Below are 20,159 nucleotides of genomic sequence, written 5' to 3' on the forward strand. Positions count from 1 at the left end.
GTGCTGTGCCAGTGCCGCTGCCAGTCCTCAACACTCCGCCCCCTCTATCTCCTCCCCTCTCCTTCCATCTCATCCTTCTCTCCCCTCTTTCCCCCTCAGTCATGAGTGCTGCACATACTTTTTGTACTGCTTTCGGATCGCATCGCACACACATTGCATGCATGCCGTGCGATGCGATGCAATGTGATCTAGCCCATAACGTATGCGATTCTCGCAGCTTGTATGGGCACCTTTAGTGCCTGCAACATTTTGCAGACACAGCACTGAGATGGTGGATCCTCCATAGGATCGCATGTTGCATACACTCCCACAATCGTGCTGCAGCTTGTTGCAATGGCAATGTGAAAGGGCGCAAAATGTATGGTTTGCAGGAGGGCGCCGGATACCCTAGCACCGGCCCTGATTGCCATCACCTGTTTTAAACAGGTTAATTTCTCAGAAAGGTGTTCAGCACAGATGAAGGCAATCACACATTAAGAGGAAAGTCCAGGAACAGAGCGTTATAGACACAGACACCCACTTTGAGTGACAGATGTAGGCAAATATATAGGAGATGGAGATGGCCGAAAAGGGGGCGGGAGCTGAGGTCATGTGACGTCAGCCGCCAGCCCCAAGCAGCTGCACACTGCACCTTGCAGCATCACAAGCCTTTCCTCGCACTACCTTTGAGGTCCACGAATCGTGACTGTATATCCAAGATCGGTATCGTTTCCAGCTACGCAAATAAAAAGCATTTTTCAAAAAAAAAAAAAAACTTTATTTTTTTATTATTTTCACGTACAGCCCTAAATATTAGGCAGATTATTGTGACAATTTTTTTTTTAAATTAATACTGTATTCTCATTCTGGCTACAGTTTCTACTGCAAGGAGAGGAAGAAGCTCAGACTACAAATGATACCTGCATCTTGTTCTGCACGAGCAGTGATGTACTGTACAGTGGGGTCCTTTGTACACAACTAAATCATACTTGGAAAATATCCTGGAATACCTAGTAGACTCCATAGAATGGGTGACTTCCCAGTCTGTAAAACTCCCGGAGGCCATCCTGGAGAAGCGACTGACAGATTCATATGGAGGAATTGCTCTATTATACAGTTAAGCTGATATGTGTAGACGGTGTTTTGGGCATACTTGCCTACTTTGATTTTCACCTCTCCAGGAGAAGCCCAAAAGGGACACGTCAGAGGGGCGGGGCAAGGCTGACATCGCTTGGTTCCGCCCCCTCACCAGAAAACTCCATGATTGGCGGAGAGGGGATGGGCTTAAATAACGTAAAATGCCGCTATGGCGTCATTTTAGCCCCGCCCCTCTCCACAGACCTGCGATTTGAGGTAATTGAACCAGTGGGAAGGGGGGAGTGTGGGCTCTGGTCAGCAAAGGGGAGACTTGCTCAGCTTCCGGGGGGCGGGGCGGGAGGCAGACCCGAATTTCGGGAGCCTCCCGGCCATTCCGGGAGGGTAGGCAAGCCTGATTTTGGATCAGATTTTTCCATAAACATATTTTGGCTGCATAATACTGTATGTGTCAGTGATGGGTCAGGGAGAAAAGAGAATCATGATTAATTTGACCCAATTCAGGCGCGATGGGCTGCAAGTGTTTGGAGCCCAGTGAGCAGGAAAACGCCGCCCTGACGAGCGTATGCCGCCCATATTCCCCCCACCCCTGTGCATGGCTGCAAACGCATACAAAGCCATGCAAACAGGGGGAAAATCATTCCCTATCAAATGACTTGAGTGAGCCAGAACTCTGCACTGTGAAGGCCATGTGGCTGCTGACATCATCACCTTCCTAGGCTGCTGACATCATCACCTTCCTAGGCTGCTGACATCATCACCTTCCCAACGCCTGGGGAACGTCTGTGTTTCTGGGGATGCCGGAAAAAAAAAACTTTAGCAGGTCCCCAAAGGCCTGCAAGGGCATCAATCACCCTGCGAGCCGCCAGCAAAGGCCAACCTTCACTCGCTGCCTTCTGGCAGCCATTTGCGCATGAACACTGCGTACTGTGCGCATGCGTGACTGTCTGATAATCGCTCGGGCTGCAAATTCGCAGCCCAGCGAATGGGTCTGAATCAGACCCATTGTGTCAAGCTTCAGAAAGAGAAAAAATGGAGAGAGATAAAGTCCCAATCCAGCAGCTCCTAAAGGTAAGTGCACATTATAGATTTGAATTAACGATATGCATAATAACGCGATTGTCAATAATATAATTCAGTGTTTTACACGTAGATCGTTTGGTGCCGATATCGATGGTGTCAGATATCGCGTGTACTGGGCATTACTGTAACTTTTCAAGTACAGCCTGTAACATGGCAGGTACTTGAGAGCGGATTGGTTGGTACTTTATTTCTCTTCACTTTATCACTCTTCAAGGTTTATTATCCCTTTGAGTGCTAACATCTCCATCCGTGTGAGAGATGTGCAAAATAAAAATCCCAGCGCCGCTCACATTTGTTATATAAATAAAAAAATAAAAAAAATGTTGTGTAAAAAAAACCCATTATATTTCCTATATAAGGTAACATTACAGGTCATTATGATGGATATAAATGTTTGCTTGGCAATTTTCACATTTATTTTGACAAATTCGCTTGGCACTCAAAGGGTTAAATAGAGTTTTTATTCCTTGAGAACTAAAGGGAATTACAAATGACGGCTGGGCCAGTCAGAGATAGAGGAGACTGTATTTCCTGCCCTGCAGGCTGCAGCAGTGGTGGCGACAGAGAACAGATCTGTCTTGGAGAAAGAAGCGAGACAGGTGAGGGCAAAGGAGGAAGAGTGGCAGGTAGAGAGCATGAAATAAATGCAGAAATGTCACATACAGTAAAGCCGAATGACATCGGTAGATAGATGTTCATTTCTTCCCTATCTACCTTGAAATGTTTTCTGAAAGTGTTATGAGCAGGGCTTAAAGTGGTCAAGCAGAGGTGGGGGAACTCATTTATCTATGCCACCTATTTAACCCCCCTCCCCTACCCCCATTAGGGCCAGTGGTAGGGTATTTGGCATCCTCTTGCAAACTAGAATGCTTTTCTGTGAGAATTACTGTTCAGGGCCAATGTGGAGTTTAAAATGTTCCACCTCACCATTAGAGGTGGTGGAACTCAGTTCCACCCAGTTCCCCCTCACTTTAACCCCTGGTTATGAGGTTAATGACAGCACAGACATAAGACTTGGCCCACTCCTGACGTCGGCGTGGGATTAATGGCTTCCATTTAATAAATAAATCAGGACTGTGAATTCTATTGTGGCCTGGCTTCAGTTCAGAGTGACTCACACATAAGAAACCACAACACAGATAATAGTCACAGTCTGGGGAGATGGGGTGAGGCTTGTGAACAGTTAACCATAGCTCCATAGATTAGGCAACATCACTTGGTGAAATAGTCAGTCTTTCTCCTGCGATCACAAACGCAAGGCCTCTACACCAGTGGTCCTCAACCTCGGTCCTCAGGACCCCCACACAGTGCACGTTTCCCAGATCTCCACACAGAATCACAAGTGAAGTAATTAGCTCCACCTGTGGATCTTTTAAATTGTGTCGGCGAGTAATGAACGCACCTGTGCACCTGCCGGGTGACCTGGAAAACGTGAACTGTTGGGGGATCCTGAGGACTGAGGTTGAGAATCACTGCTCTACTAGAATGTAAAAATTTACTATTGGGGTTTTGCTAAATCTGAGCAGCCCTGGGTCCACACTTGGATCCCAGAAAGAGGAACTATGCCGTGTTCCTAGAGTTGGATCTCTCGTGTTTTGGATGCCATATAAATGTCCCTCTCTTGTGATAGGTGCAATTTCATCCTGGAGAGCAGAGGGAGGGGGTGCAGGAAGGGGCTGGGGACCAGTTTGTTGAAGAACCCAAATAAACCACCATTAGCATTTTATTAGCACCCTTTAAAGACACCATTAGGGTGCTATTAGAAGTAGGACTGGAGTGGACTCCGGGTTTTTCAGGGATCAACTATTTGATCCCTGGCTGATCGAGTTTAATTGTTCCCAATCAGCCGACCGGTATGTATCTAGCCGTTTTCCCCTGTGAGGCAGTAGCAGTGACGTAAGTGGCTCCTCTAACACCGCTTTCACATTGCAAATGCCGGGTTGCATCTGGGATTTGGACACGGGTCCGTCCTGGGAGGGACCCAGCTTTCCGAGGTGAAGCTCCCCGCAGTGACCTGGCAATAATCTGGGTTGCTGACATCATTGAGGAGCAGGTGGGAGCGGCGGTGTGTCACCAGGTGGCGGGGGAGGAGGTAGTGCTTGAAGCTGATGCTGCCTCCTCCATATAGCGACCCGGGTTATCCGTTCACCCTGCTCAGCTACCCGGGTCCGACCCAGATAAAACCCTTCTTTTAACCCGGGTTGGATTTTTGGGTGTATTTGTGCGGAGTAAAAGGGGTATATGACATACTTGACTACTGTCCTGGCCAGGAGGCCCCCCAAAATAGTGTATCTGACCTGGACCCCTGAAGAGTTGGCAAGTATCCCGACATCTCTGCACAGCCCGGACCTGGCAAAGAAGTTGGTGACTCAGGCAGCCGATGATGCGATGCTTAATCGCTTCATCCTAGCCACGCCCCCAGCTGCATAATGCTGGTAACCTCTGCATTCTATAGCAGGCTACCCCCCCACTCCCCCTCTTGGCAGAGCCATCCAGACCACGCTCTCCCAGAAAGAGCAGCAAGTATTCCACAATGTGGATTGGGAGGTTGGCTGTGAAACACATAAGATGCAAACTCCTATACCAGGGATGGAGAACCTTGGCTATCCAGCTGTTGTTGAACTTAACATCCCAGCATCCCCTGCTACAGTTTTGCTATTTTTGGCCATGCTAAAAATGTTGCAGGGCATACTGGGAAGTGTAGTTCAACAACAGCTGGAGAGCCAAGGTTCCCCATCCCTGTCCTATACCATCGGCAGACATTCACCCGATGCTGGAAGAACGGGCAAACAATTGTATAGGTTATATACATTTTAAGGACAGGTGAGAATTGGGATAAAATGAGGACAGACCAGGGCGATGTCAATCAACAACAGGACATACCTGTACTCAGCATGCCCTTGGTCACACCTTGATAATGTATATGGCTTACAGAACATGATATTCGGAAAGGGTTTACATGTTATTTCCGCTGCTGCCTAGGGCACAGATAAAGCAGCTTCTAAAACACAGATAGCGACCATTAGACAGGTTCCTTTGTGTTACCTGGAGGCCACGATTTCCTTTTTGTAAATCAATATGTCCCGGCAATAAAGGTAGATAGACAGAGGCTGCATTGCACAAAGACCTGGTATAGGGTCTCTGTACTGACGGAAGTGACAAGTTCTATACATGAGGTGATATATTAGGGGCCCCACAATCTGTGAATGGTTATTTCTCTTCAGTTTATGCCTGTGTCTGCACACTGGATAGCTATGTACTAATGCTGACTGACCAACAAGTAAATCACCCGCAGCTCGTCTCACTGTAGTCAGATTCTAGTTACACTGGATTGTAATAATAAATGATACAATATGATATTGGTACAATGATACAATGGATTATTAGGTCACCGGTTGACAGTCATTAGGTCAACATGCATTTAGGTCAACATGAGTCTAGGTTGACATGGGTTAGGTCGACATGGACACTAAAAGAAGCACCGCAACCCCTCACACTTTATTCTCCCACCACGCCCAAGTGGATGGTAGGGCATGAAATACCGCCTGTCGGCACATGTTGGCTCAATACAAATGTGAAAACCCCTTATCGATCTTTTGACTGTAGACCTAACCCATGTCGACCTAATGACCCTGTCGGCCTAACGCATGTCGACCTTTCTGCATGTCGACCTACACTCACGTCGACCTAATGGTGTTGACCTAATGACCATATCCCAATGTACTAAGCCATGGGGAGAGATAAAGGGACATGTATTAAGTCTTGGAGATTAACAATATGGAGAGAGATAAAATCATACGTGATTACCCTCCCAGAATGACTGGGAGGCTCCTGAAAATCAGGTCCCTTTTCCGGCTTCCCGTTAGGGTGGCAATACTCCCGCATGCCCACACATGCCCCCGGCCGCCTCCACATCTTCCTTCGTTGTTGGTAAAATCACGCGATTCGTGGGTGTACACGGAGGGGGAGGGGCTAAAATCACGCAATTTGTGTCATTTTAGCCCCTCCATGTACACCTACAAATCACAGGACTTTTACAATGGGGCGGAGCTTGATGATGTCGCGCTCCATGTGATATTATACGGACTTACCAATTTGTTCTACAAGTCTGAATATTACGCCACCAATGTGCAGGTCCCCAGACACTCTTATTGTAACGTCCTGGTTCTCGGCCTCATTCTGTTGATCCACAGTAACGCACAGCTCCCAGGACGCTGGGCCCACTGCAGCCGTGTGAGTCATTCTGGGACCCTCACAGACCTGCAAGGAGACAAAGGAAGAATAAAATGCTTCTTTGTTGCCAGTATTTATAAACAGCCAATAGCTAATATTGTGGTCCTCACAGGTAAATATCTTCTACTTTTCGGGTAAGTATCTCTTCTCTTTTACAGGTTATCTAACTATACACTTATAAACAGTTCGTTACAATAAAGCACAAAAATTAAATAATAAGGTAGTTTTATTAAACTGGAACTCTGCTTTCGATGAAAGCCTGCTTGAAATCAAGGTTATTATTGGGCATGAAATATAAACATGCAAATACAAACATTCACTCACATAACATTTGTGAGAAGTTACTGTCTAACAATAATGCTTTAAAAATCAGCTCCACCGTTTGACAGCAGAATAAACGAGTATATAGCAATTCAATTATAATGTATAATCAAAACATTACCATGGCAAATAACGCAAATAAATGCTATACTAGCACCTAGAGGCCTCTGTCTAAGCCGTTACACTAAGTTGTTATTACTTTTATAGATAGGTAAACTAATTACTGTTAAAACATTTCCTATATATCAACTACATCAAAACGTTAAACATTTCCCAGTACCTTTTATCTCCTATAAGGCCTTCAATTACCCAAATGGGTGATTATTGCGCAATAACCCTTCTGACTGATGATAGGCTAGAGTTAACTCCTTTTATGACTATAGTCACCTGTTATGTAAGCGCTTTTAAATAACTGTCTTTACTTTTTATTGTAGGATTTCCGGTCCCCCGCTGCGATGTCTATTCCCTAGGAATTTGTAATCCAAGGTTGGAAAGGTAAGTCTCCCTAAGTGATATCCTGCCTTAGTCTATATGCTGAATACAGAGTAGGTTGTAGGTCCCAAAAAGAGTAAGCTGCACTGACGTGTCTGGGATATCAATATCGATCCTCCATGCTCTGCGTTGATCTCTCTGGCGTTTATAATGCCGAATCAGTACCTATCTTCCAGAGAGTTTACTTTGTGAGCTGTGTCTGATGCTGCTTAGGTGAGGTTTATTATGACGAGACTGCTCTGCTGCTAATGAGTCTGTCTCCGGATATAGTGTCCCAGAAGCGCTTTAGTTTTGGCTGGCAGCTTAAAGTAAAGCTCACCAGTACTATTGGCTACTATTAAAGCAATGTAGAGCCTTTAGTTACCAGTCTTTAATTACAAAGCTCCTCCATATAGTTTATAACTTCAACCATGACTGTTAATAAAGAATATTCCTCTGTACTAAGTAATGATCCTGTATGCAGGCTCTGGATACAGGTTGGACTGGGAGGTAACACTGTTATATTGCACAGATTAGTGGCCACAGCTGAGTAGAGCAGCGGGGTGCCGGTTAAGAACTGTCACTCAGGCTTGCTAGAGCTGATGCATGTATTGTGAGAGAGGCTGGACGGGGGGGTACCGGGCGGCCTTTTTGGAGCTGGATACTGACTCACCACACCCCTCTCTCTTGCTTCTCGTCTGCTGCAGCCCCGCCTGGTTGCCGCCTCCCACTGATGATGCGTCTGGACTCCGGAGCTCCCCGTCTGAAGCTGGGAAGCGTGACACCACCGGGGTTCCCTCCGACACTCACTGCTGGGTCACCGCAGATTTAGAGAGACCAGGAGGATCGCCTGAACGCTGGTAAGCAGTCCGGTTCTCTCCAGCACCGCTCTCCACCTTCCTCTCCAGCTGCGTAGCTCTGCTAACTTTCTTACTGCTCCAGCAACTGCTCAACAGCCGTTAACGGCTGTCAGTTTTTTACCCAGGCTCTCGTGGCTCACGGTGCCCGTCATGTGCACGGGCTGAATAACTTTATCGACATAGGGGTTTTCTGCCAGCAGTTCGTTGCTCCCTGTCTAATGTCTCTCTGGCGGGGAGCACAGTGTAAAACCATTAAAAGAACAGTCTCTTGCCTTCTGTGGAGGCATGCCCATAGACATACATTTAATGTCCCCTATAGGGTTTAATTGTAATAATTGTAAAACATAAAGTATTCTCTATGAGACTTGTAGTATGACATTAACTGTACATTCATAACATATACATATCTACAACAAGGGTATATAGCTACCCCTAACGTGGCGGCTACCACACACTTCCCCGTAGAACCTTGCATGTCCCCATGCAACAAATTTTAAAAATAAACGGAATCTTTCCTACTTAGAATAAGATTCAAAAGGAAAAAATAAACAATACTGCATTACATTTGACCATGTCAGTAACACATTAAAAACTTTCTCTTTCTACTCTCTATACCTGAGAGGTAAGACGCCTTGTGTACTTCTGTTCGAACGTCTTAACTCTGAGGTATCCTGGGCCACTTCATCATGTGGAATGACAGAAACATTACTTTCAGGGAATACAGGAATTTCATTACCAAGGTTAACAACATTTGGATTTTCAGAAACATTCATAAAGCAGTAAGGCATGCCATTGGCTAACCCTGGCCAGAATAGCTTTAACATTTCAGGGAATGAGCCGCTGCTGTCCGTATCTGTAGGCTCCGAGACAGGAAGCTTAGGAATTGACACTGAATCATGACATTTCTTGAGTTGGTTTCGGTGTATTACTACTGAGTTTTCTTCGCCCAATTTTGAGATTTGGTAAATGTCCATTCCAGGGTTTGGTATTTCTTTGATGATGAACAGCTGTTCCTCCCAAAACGAATCCAGTTTGCTCTGTCGTTGGTTCTTTTTCTTCCAGACAACATCTCCCACTGCCAAGGGCTCTGCCAGTGCGGTTTCATTATAATACTCAGTCTGTTGTTGATGTAATTTATCCCTTCTTTGGTCAACAAGTTTGTAGGCATCACGGATTCTTTTTTGATGAGTTTGTACCCATTCTGTTTTTGGATTCTCCACTGAGGACATTTCCTGGGGCACTTCCAACTTTAGATCTGCAGGCAACCTGCCATTCCTCCCGAACAACAGATAGTATGGAGTGAATCCGGTAGCTCCATGCTCCGTGTTATTGTAGACAAAAGAAATCTCAGGTAGCAATTCAGGCCAATCTTGCCTTTCTGACTTGGGTAGGGCTCTTAGAATGTTAATTAGAGACTGATTGAGTCTTTCGCAGGCCCCGTTACACTGGGGATGATAGGCCGTAGTGTGTGTCTTTTTACAGCCATACCATTTGCACAGTTCTTGGAACAAGGTTGATTCGAATGCAGCCCCTTGGTCGGTGAGGATTCTTTCGGGATAACCGTACTGTTTTACAAAGGCTCTCCAAATTATTTCAGCAGTGGTTCGGGCCGTAAGATCCTTCACAGGCATGATGACAGCAAATTTGGAGAAGTGATCTATGATCGTGATGGCGTATTGGTAACCTTGGCGACTCGGTTCTAATTTCACATGGTCTATGAGAACCAGCTCCAGGGGATGATGACTAACAATAGGATGTAGTGGAGCTCTTTGTGACGTTGCCGGTTTCTTTTTAAGTATACATCTCGTGCAATTCTTGCACCATTCTTCCATATCTTTCCGCATCTCTACCCAAAAGAAACGTTGCCGCACAGTTGATTCTAACTTCTCAGCTCCATAATGCCCGGAGTCATTGTGATAAGCTTGGAGCACTCTGTCCTTCTGACATCTGGGTATCACTATCTGACGGATTAAAGCGTGTGTTTTGGGGTTGATGATCGCACGCACCAGTAGGTTCCCTTGGAAACGGAATTTGCTCCTCTGTTTGTATAATCGGATGAGCTCAGGATCCGCTTCTGGTTCGCATTCATACTTCCACCTTTTCTTAGCGGTTATCAATGTCTTCAATTTGGTCAACAGTGGACTTTCCCCCTGAATCTGCTCCCAATAATCTCTGTTTTCAGGGCTCGAAGTATCGGTTTCAGCTTGAGCGGCTAGCTGTTTCTTCTCCTTAGAAACGGTGGTTTTACCAAGGAAGATGTCTTGGAAAGCTGGCATTTCTATCTCTTCCCACTTGTCCGCATCTTCTTGAATAAACTGCTCTTGAGAGACACGAGAGAGAGCATCGGCGTTGCCATTACTTTTCCCAGATCGATATCTGATGACAAATTGGAAGTTGGCTAACCGGGAATACCACCGCTGTTCAAGGGCTCCCAACTGAGCCGTTGCTAAGTGAGCTAACGGGTTGTTATCCGTGAATGCGACAAACGGGGTTGCAAGCAAATAATTTCTGAACTTTTCCGTGACTGCCCAAACGAGGGCTAACAGTTCAAGTTTAAAGGCACTGTAATTACTATCATTCCTTTCACTTTTTTTTAGGTTTCGACTAGCAAAGGCAATGATACGCTCTTGATCATGTTGCTTTTGAGACAGCACGGCCCCAAGCCCTTGAAAGCTGGCGTCAGTATATAGATGAAAGGGCTGACTATAATCAGGGTAGGCGAGGATGGGCGTAGTGGTCATTAACTCCTTAAGGGTATCGAAAGCTTCCTGCTGGGTCTCAGTCCAATTAATGGGAGTCTGTTTGTTCTGCTGTTGTCTATTGATCCCTCGTAGTAATTCGTGTAATGGGGCAGCCACACGGGAAAAGTTCTTTATGAATCTACGATAGTAGCCTATAAACCCCAGAAAGCTGCGAACGTCTTTAATGGTCTTTGGCACGGGCCAGTCTCGGATAGCTGAAATCTTATCTGGATCAGGGACAATTCCTTGGGCGCTTACAACATGCCCCAGATATTTGACACTGCTCTGAAGAAGGAAACACTTGGAGGGCTTGACCTTCAAGCCGAATTCTGCCAGTCTTTGAAACACCTCATGTAGATGTTGGAGGTGATCATGGTACGTGCTGGAGTACACTATCACATCATCGAGGTATAGTAAGACGATTTCAAAATTTCGATGCCCCAGGCAGTGCTCCATTAGTCGTTGAAATGTTCCCGGAGCATTACAAAGCCCAAAGGGCATCCTATCAAACTCGTAAAGTCCCATGGGGGTGGTGAAGGCGGTTTTCTCACGATCCCCAGTGGCTACCTGGATCTGCCAGTAGCCACTGGTGAGATCTAGGGTGGAGAAGTATGATGCGGACTTTAGGGCGGTCAGGGATTCCTCAATTCTGGGCAAAGGATAAGCGTCCTTATGAGTAACCTGATTCAGTTTTCTATAGTCGACGCAGAATCTCAAACTTCCGTCTTTCTTTTTCACGATGACAATGGGTGCCGCCCATGGGCTATAGCTTTCATGAATCACCCCACTCGCCTTCATGTCCTCTAACATCTTTTTCACCGGCTGATATAAGGCAGGAGCCAGCGTTCTGTATCTTTCTTTTATGGCTGGTGCGTTCCCAGTTGGAATGAAATGTCTTATGGTCTCAACTTTTCCGAAGTCGGAGGGGTATTTACTGAACGTTTGGGCGTTTTCCTGCACCACTCTCAGAACGCCTTCTATGAGTTCCTCCGGGGTGTTTTCCTCCCCGATGTGTATCTCTTTCCACCAGGGCTTATCTTCTGTACTTTCAGCTGTAGCGGTGGAGGATTGATTGAAGCTCACTACGTCATGGACATCTTGGAAAGCTATCCAGCTCAATTTCGCCAATGTCTGGTGATGTGCTACTCGGATGGGATAGTCATGCGGATTGAGCACTCTGACAGGTATCCTTCCATTGCTTACAGTGACAAGGGTTCGAGCAACGACTAGGTCGAGTCGGGATTGTGTTCTGCTCGGTTCCACCAATGCCTGATAGGATCTTCCCATTGGGCCACACCGGGCTTTGCACCATAGGATAACTTCCGTATTTGGTTTAACCACAAAGGCTCTCTGATCCATGAACTTAACTCTTCCGATTTCTCCAGTTTCTTTCACAAACTGTTCTTGGCTACGCAACACTTTTATCACTTGACATAAGGCTTTTTGGTGACAGGAAGGCACGTGGGGTAATTCTGACTGTAAGGCGTTAATCAGTTCATTGGGGCAACTTTGCAGGATGTTCATCCCGATGATTATTGAAGGGATAGACGAATCTTCAGTATGCGTGATAAGACACCCTTGCCGAGTTAACAGTGTCTGTCCTATTTTTACATTGACCTCACAATATCCTTCACAGGGGATGGCCAGGCCATTACTGGCTAGGAGTCTAAGCCATGTGGGGGGCGGTGGGAGTGTCTCCTTTCTATCCCAGAGCTGGCAAAAAAGTTTATAGTCTATGGTGGTGACTTGTGACCCAGTATCTAGAGTGGCGAGGACTTGGACATCATCGATATATACAGGTATTACAGGGCATCGCCCCGTATATCGAGAGCACCACTCTTCTGGGGACGGACCTATTGAGGGTAATCTCCCCGGGGATCGGTCTCTGTCCCCGGGGCATTCAAGTTTAAAGGTCTTTCCTGACGACACATTCGCTCAATATGACCACCGCGGCCACATCTCCTGCAGATGGGACGACCTTGGGCGTCGAATTGATCCGTTGGCCTTCGGCCTCTTCCTTGACTAGGGCCCCACCATCCGCCTCGTGAAGAACGGTCTCTAGTATGCCAATCAGAATCTGGTCTTTCGTTGGGTCGACTGTTTGCTAACCTCTGAATCTCTTTCTTCATGTCAGCCATTCCTGTAACTAGATCCTCTATCTGTCCTTTTAGGATGTAGTTTAGATCTCCAGCAGCCGACTGTGCATTCTGAGCATTCACTTGTTGTGTCTTAACCTCCTTTGCTGCCCCCAAAAGTTCATCTGGACTTGAAAATGAATGTTCCTGATGCCCTGGGAGTTCCGGGAATCCAGCTCCAGTGTTACGCTTAACCCCAATTAGTTTAATGGCCGCATCTTTGAAATCTAGGAATGAGGCTTCGTCTTTTTGCAGACGCAAGAGTTTCAATTGGGTCCGGACACTGTCTTGGTGTACTCCTTCGATTAATCTGTTGATAAGAGCCTCATTTTCGTCTGGAATCTGGGCATCTTCTGCATCGAATTCTTGTATATCCTTCAGCATTTCCTGAAGACTCAGGGCGAAATCTCTCAAAGTCTCATCCAACCTTTGCTTTCTTGCATAAAACCGTGACTTTAACTCTGATAGAGTGGCAATATGGAAGGTTGTTGCTAGTCTCTGAAAAATCTGATCTGCCGTCTGCTTTTCTCTTGCTGGCCAGGACCAAACTTCCCTTAGTGCTGGTCCTTTCAGCTGCCCTATAACTATTTCCACTTGTTGCTGTGGACTTAATGGATGAAGTATAAATATAGAGTTCAGTTTCTTTTTAAATGCTTTCAATGAAACGCCATCCTTTCCTGTTTCTTCGCCAGAATAGCATGGAATCCATGGCGCTCCAAAATGATATGGCAAGGTAATTGGGTTAGGGGTGGCCATGGCTGGTTGCGGGGTTCCTTCAGCTGAATCTCCGCTGGACATTTTGCTGTTTTTCTTGTACGAATCCTGTTCGTGCGACGCCAATTCTGTGGTCCTCACAGGTAAATATCTTCTACTTTTCGGGTAAGTATCTCTTCTCTTTTACAGGTTATCTAACTATACACTTATAAACAGTTCGTTACAATAAAGCACAAAAATAAAATAATAAGGTAGTTTTATTAAACTGGAACTCTGCTTTCGATGAAAGCCTGCTTGAAATCAAGGTTATTATTGGGCATGAAATATAAACATGCAAATACAAACATTCACTCACATAACATTTGTGAGAAGTTACTGTCTAACAATAATGCTTTAAAAATCAGCTCCACCGTTTGACAGCAGAATAAACGAGTATATAGCAATTCAATTATAATGTATAATCAAAACATTACCATGGCAAATAACGCAAATAAATGCTATACTAGCACCTAGAGGCCTCTGTCTAAGCCGTTACACTAAGTTGTTATTACTTTTATAGATAGGTAAACTAATTACTGTTAAAACATTTCCTATATATCAACTACATCAAAACGTTAAACATTTCCCAGTACCTTTTATCTCCTATAAGGCCTTCAATTACCCAAATGGGTGATTATTGCGCAATAACCCTTCTGACTGATGATAGGCTAGAGTTAACTCCTTTTATGACTATAGTCACCTGTTATGTAAGCGCTTTTAAATAACTGTCTTTACTTTTTATTGTAGGATTTCCGGTCCCCCGCTGCGATGTCTATTCCCTAGGAATTTGTAATCCAAGGTTGGAAAGGTAAGTCTCCCTAAGTGATATCCTGCCTTAGTCTATATGCTGAATACAGAGTAGGTTGTAGGTCCCAAAAAGAGTAAGCTGCACTGACGTGTCTGGGATATCAATATCGATCCTCCATGCTCTGCGTTGATCTCTCTGGCGTTTATAATGCCGAATCAGTACCTATCTTCCAGAGAGTTTACTTTGTGAGCTGTGTCTGATGCTGCTTAGGTGAGGTTTATTATGACGAGACTGCTCTGCTGCTAATGAGTCTGTCTCCGGATATAGTGTCCCAGAAGCGCTTTAGTTTTGGCTGGCAGCTTAAAGTAAAGCTCACCAGTACTATTGGCTACTATTAAAGCAATGTAGAGCCTTTAGTTACCAGTCTTTAATTACAAAGCTCCTCCATATAGTTTATAACTTCAACCATGACTGTTAATAAAGAATATTCCTCTGTACTAAGTAATGATCCTGTATGCAGGCTCTGGATACAGGTTGGACTGGGAGGTAACACTGTTATATTGCACAGATTAGTGGCCACAGCTGAGTAGAGCAGCGGGGTGCCGGTTAAGAACTGTCACTCAGGCTTGCTAGAGCTGATGCATGTATTGTGAGAGAGGCTGGACGGGGGGGTACCGGGCGGCCTTTTTGGAGCTGGATACTGACTCACCACACCCCTCTCTCTTGCTTCTCGTCTGCTGCAGCCCCGCCTGGTCGCCGCCTCCCACTGATGATGCGTCTGGACTCCGGAGCTCCCCGTCTGAAGCTGGGAAGCGTGACACCACCGGGGTTCCCTCCGACACTCACTGCTGGGTCACCGCAGATTTAGAGAGACCAGGAGGATCGCCTGAACGCTGGTAAGCAGTCCGGTTCTCTCCAGCACCGCTCTCCACCTTCCTCTCCAGCTGCGTAGCTCTGCTAACTTTCTTACTGCTCCAGCAACTGCTCAACAGCCGTTAACGGCTGTCAGTTTTTTACCCAGGCTCTCGTGGCTCACGGTGCCCGTCATGTGCACGGGCTGAATAACTTTATCGACATAGGGGTTTTCTGCCAGCAGTTCGTTGCTCCCTGTCTAATGTCTCTCTGGCGGGGAGCACAGTGTAAAACCATTAAAAGAACAGTCTCTTGCCTTCTGTGGAGGCATGCCCATAGACATACATTTAATGTCCCCTATAGGGTTTAATTGTAATAATTGTAAAACATAAAGTATTCTCTATGAGACTTGTAGTATGACATTAACTGTACATTCATAACATATACATATCTACAACAAGGGTATATAGCTACCCCTAACGTGGCGGCTACCACACAATGATTAAAAAAGGCAACAACAAAAACGATACACTTTTACACCAGAACTGCCAGGTCGATCCCGGGTTTTTGGACTCGGCTCCAACCCGGCCGCTGTTCCCTTTAACACCGGCGTCCCCGGCATTATTCCTGATGGGCGACGCTTGCGAAGGAAAGCTGCTGGGCTGCCCCCAGCCTTGGTCCATGAGGTGAATGGATGCCGCGTACAGGCATCCATTCACCTCCTCCCAGCCTCTGCTGCTGTCTGCATAGTACCGTAGACAGCAGCGAAGGCTGTATGCGGACCCTGCCCAACCTCCAGGCTGACCTCAGGATGCTGTGCTGCGGAGGTATGGGCTCCCCTATTGGTTGAAATGGGTCCCCGGGTCGGATGACTCGGGTTACCCATTTACATGGCCCCTGACTCCGGGGAAGCCCCGTGGCCAACCTTGAACATTTGCTGGTGGGTCGGAAACCTGGGGAACAGGACTCGGGTTATTTTTTTTACCCCATTTATAACAAGCCCCGGCCCGGAGTGGATCGCCAATAACCCGGGTCGAGGCTCTGGTGTAAAAGAGGTATAATGCGCATACCAGTAACTCTTCTAAATAGCGGTATCACTGATGTGTGGAAGAGCCAGTAAAATGTACATTTTGTTGTGCTGACCAGCTCACAGCCACAATACTGCAGATGTGCAGCCATCAGACTGCTCATGTGCCACATTTGAGTGGACACTGCCGGATCTGTGGCCTGTATGCTACAATCATGACGAATGCTACCTAAAGGTGGCACTAACCAAGCACTGCTCAAGGCATGGGCTGACAGTGATGTCCCTGGACCAGAGCCTTAAAGAGAGCACCAGCTGCTGGACTAAACTCTGACATTGGCTGTGCTCATCTGCTATCAGCAGAGAGAGAGCACTTCCAATGGGAAGCCTTTCTTCTGGAATAGAGGCAGACCTATCTTTCTTTCAGGGGCTGCAGTCTACACAGGCTTTACCTTTCTGTCTTCTAGGGACTGCAGCCGATGTAGGCTTTACCTCTCCGGTGGCTGATGCTAGTCCCTAGAAGGAGAAACGGTCACTAGGTCTATAAGCATTAGGTAGACAAGCATTAGGTCGACACCACAAGGTCGACATGACTGAATGTCGACATGGAGCTAGGTCGACAGGGTCATTAGGTCAACAGGGTCATTAGGTCGACATGGGGTTGTTCCCTATTTTTTTGAGCCGACATATGTCGACAGGTGGTATTTCATGCCCTATCATCCACTAGGGCGTGGTGGGTGAATAAAATAGTGAGCCGAGCATAGCAAGGCACCATGCCTGAAGCGCGGTGAGCGCAGCAAGCCATCCGAGGGGACGCGGTTCTATGTTTCAGTGTCCATGTGGACTGTGTCGATATTTGGGGACCAAAAAAACCCATGTCGACTTTTTGACTGTCGACCTTCTTCATGCCAATCTAGTGACTCTGTTGACCTAACCCCATGTTGACCTTCAGTCATGTCGACCTTGAGGCATGCACACCTTGTGGTGTCGACCTAACACTTGTCAACCTAGTTGCTGTCTATCCAATGATCCATACCTCCTAGAAGCCTACTTTGTGTGCATGTATAGGATTGTGATGTCACACATGTGCACAAATCACACAGCTGCAGAGAGAGCAAACCCCCACAATTTTAAGTCAGGGTTGCCGACCCTCCCGGAATTTCCGGGAGTCTCCTGAAAATTGGGGCCCCTCTCCCGGCCCCCCACAAGGGTGGGCAACCCTCCCGGATACAGGGGGGACCCCCGCTGTCCCCCGGATCGCGGCATTAAAATGCCGCAATCCTCTGGTCTCAGAGGAGGGGGCGGAGCTAAAACGGCACACTCGCGTCATTTTAGCTCCGCCCCCTCCACGGAGATCTGTGAATTCCCTGCTTTACCAGCATGAGGCGGGGCTTAGTGATGTCACTCGTAAGCCCCGCTCCCTGCGTGGCTGCTGAAACTCTCCTCTCCGGGCTTCTCCCGGAGAGGAGAATCTTAAAGTCGGCAACCCTGTTTTAAGTTGGAATTGCCACTGGTGCAGAGCTGATGGTCACTCTCGCTGCCTCCTCTATGGCCAGGACTCAGCCTACATGTACTAGAGTAACAGGGCAAAGAGCTCCTGAGTCAGAATATTATGTAATGTAAAACAGATTAAAAGATCTTATTACACAATATCCCTGGAGGGCATGTTGGCTGCCAGAAGCAGACAGTAGGAACATGTGCAATATTCTATGTCCTTCTTAGGAGATCGTCATTCCTATATACTCTGTGGAAAACAGCCAGCAATACAGCACACTATTACTCATAGAGGGTACAGACAGCAGCATAGGGTGACGTGGGGTGGGGGCATACACTGGTGACAACAAACCAGGTGGCACGTGGGGCCAGGCAGAGGAGGAAGGTGGATGGGCCCGCACTATCACTATGCATTTATTTCCTTTAGTAACCAAGTGGTGAGGGGAGCCAAGCGAGTCACCATGCACAAAGCAGGACGACTAGAGTGAACCCGCAAGGGTACCTTCCCCCTGTTGTGTCACGTGCTTGTGATGTCAGGGGTCCCTTCTCCCACTAGAATCTACAGCTAACCATGGAGAAAGGCAGACATAGGCATAGGCATATGAATATCCTTACCAGTGGCGTAAGTTCGTCCCAGTTGCCCGGAGGCACAATAAATATTGGTGCCCCCCAAATAGCTCAATCAGTAAGGTGTCTGTCTCCAGGTGGGTTCTCACACAGGGTGTGAGACTTGCAAAAATGATGTTACAAGGGGAGTCAGCCACAGTAGCGATATCAACGGCTTTCAATTAACTGATTTAAACTCACAGGGGAGGAGAGGTGCCCCCTTGGGAGCAGGAGCCCGGCGGCAGATGACTCCATTGCCTACCAGAGTTACGCCTCTGATCCTTACAAAGAAATAAGGATCAAAAAGGGCTGAGATTACCTGAAGGATAAAAAAGGGGCAGACTAGATGGGCCAAATGGTTCTTATCTGCCGTCAAATTCTATGTTTCTATGAGATGGAGATATGGTATGTACAGTAGTCAGTGGATAAACAATTTCTAAGAGTTTTTCATGATTTTTTGGTGTCTATGTAATCGTACATCGACATATATACAGATCTTTTGACTGTCGACTTTGCCTATGGCAACCATAAGCTTGTGTTGACCTTTTGGCAGTATCAATATAAGTTTTGTCGACCCTTTTTAGGTGTCGACTTAGTCACTTTCGACCATTAGTGGTCGAATCTAGTGACTGTCGACCTAGACATTGCCTATCATCTATACCGTAACTGGAGACATACATACTGCTGGTGGGGGAGGGTTATATGTTTATCATTGAGACTTACACAATGCTGGTCGTGCCCATAGCAACCAATGAGATTTTGGGGCAGATGTATTAAGCCTGATGAAGTGATAAAAGTCAAAGGTGATAAAGCAGCAGCCAAACAGCTCCCGACTGTCATTTTCAAACCCAGACTGTAACTTGACAGTTAGGGGCTAGTTGGATGGTGCGTTATCACCTTCTATTTTATTACTTCACCAGGTTTAATAAATCTGCCTCTATCTATTACCTTCTAGAAGGTGCAGAATAAATAAGAAGTAGAATCTGTTTAGTTGCTATGGGCAACATCCCATCTCCAATAGAACTCCTTATCTCAGGGATAAATAGAAGACTACTGCTACACAGACTTGTTCTCTGCTACAGGTGGACTTACAGCGGTTTGCTAAACAAATTATGATAGGGACTGCTGTATCCATAGGCAAACTCCGGGGTGGAGGGGGGGGGGTCTCTGGTTGCCCAGAAAACCCCCCTCCTCTTGGCAAGTGTCTTAAATGATGACAATAGCAATGGTATATAACATGACCAGTAGAGCTGCCACCACATCAATACAGTATAAGGGACAGAGCAGAGCTCCTGCACATGCCCAGTGTACCAGCTTCTTCTACCACATTTACTGTATATGTGGATCTGAGCCCCCAAACATCGCAATGGACCAAAGAGCAGCTGTCAGGAGGAAGAGACAGGAGCCATACTATGAAGTGGGAGATTGTGAGCTTAGAAAGTGCAGCACTGGTTCTATTATGTTTGTGTATTTATTTATTACGATATGTTTAACCTTTACATGACCACTTATTTATTTTTAAATATTTGAAACAGCCTATACTATAGACCGTCTGTACTGTTAAATATTAACACAGTATCCAATGTTTAAAAAGACCAATTCTCAGGGCTGTTACCGCTCCCCCAGACTCGCCGACTTACTCCAACGTGCTGCAGAGTGGGAGATTTTGGATTACATTTGGAAACCACCTCTAAAAATCCCGTGTTTGCCACTGGTACCCAGATAGCAGTCATAAGTGACTGCCAAAGATCACTACCCTTGCAA

At 46.4% G+C, this 20,159-nt stretch overlaps 1 protein-coding gene across 1 annotated transcript in view; it reads right to left on the reverse strand.

The window, feature by feature from the left end:
* FERMT1 (FERM domain containing kindlin 1) overlaps positions 1-20,159 on the reverse strand; it is a 66,239-nt gene that overhangs the window by 37,716 nt on the left and 8,364 nt on the right. Inside the window, exon 2 of the mRNA XM_083175626.1 lies at positions 6,249-6,417. Coding sequence (XP_083031752.1) covers positions 6,249-6,399 — 151 coding nt within the window. The 5' untranslated portion in view covers positions 6,400-6,417. The remainder of the gene's footprint in view (positions 1-6,248; positions 6,418-20,159) is intronic.

The sequence above is a fragment of the Crinia signifera genome, chromosome 3, assembly GCF_055691185.1.
Source record: "Crinia signifera chromosome 3, ASM5569118v1, whole genome shotgun sequence".
Taxonomy (NCBI): domain Eukaryota; kingdom Metazoa; phylum Chordata; class Amphibia; order Anura; family Myobatrachidae; genus Crinia; species Crinia signifera.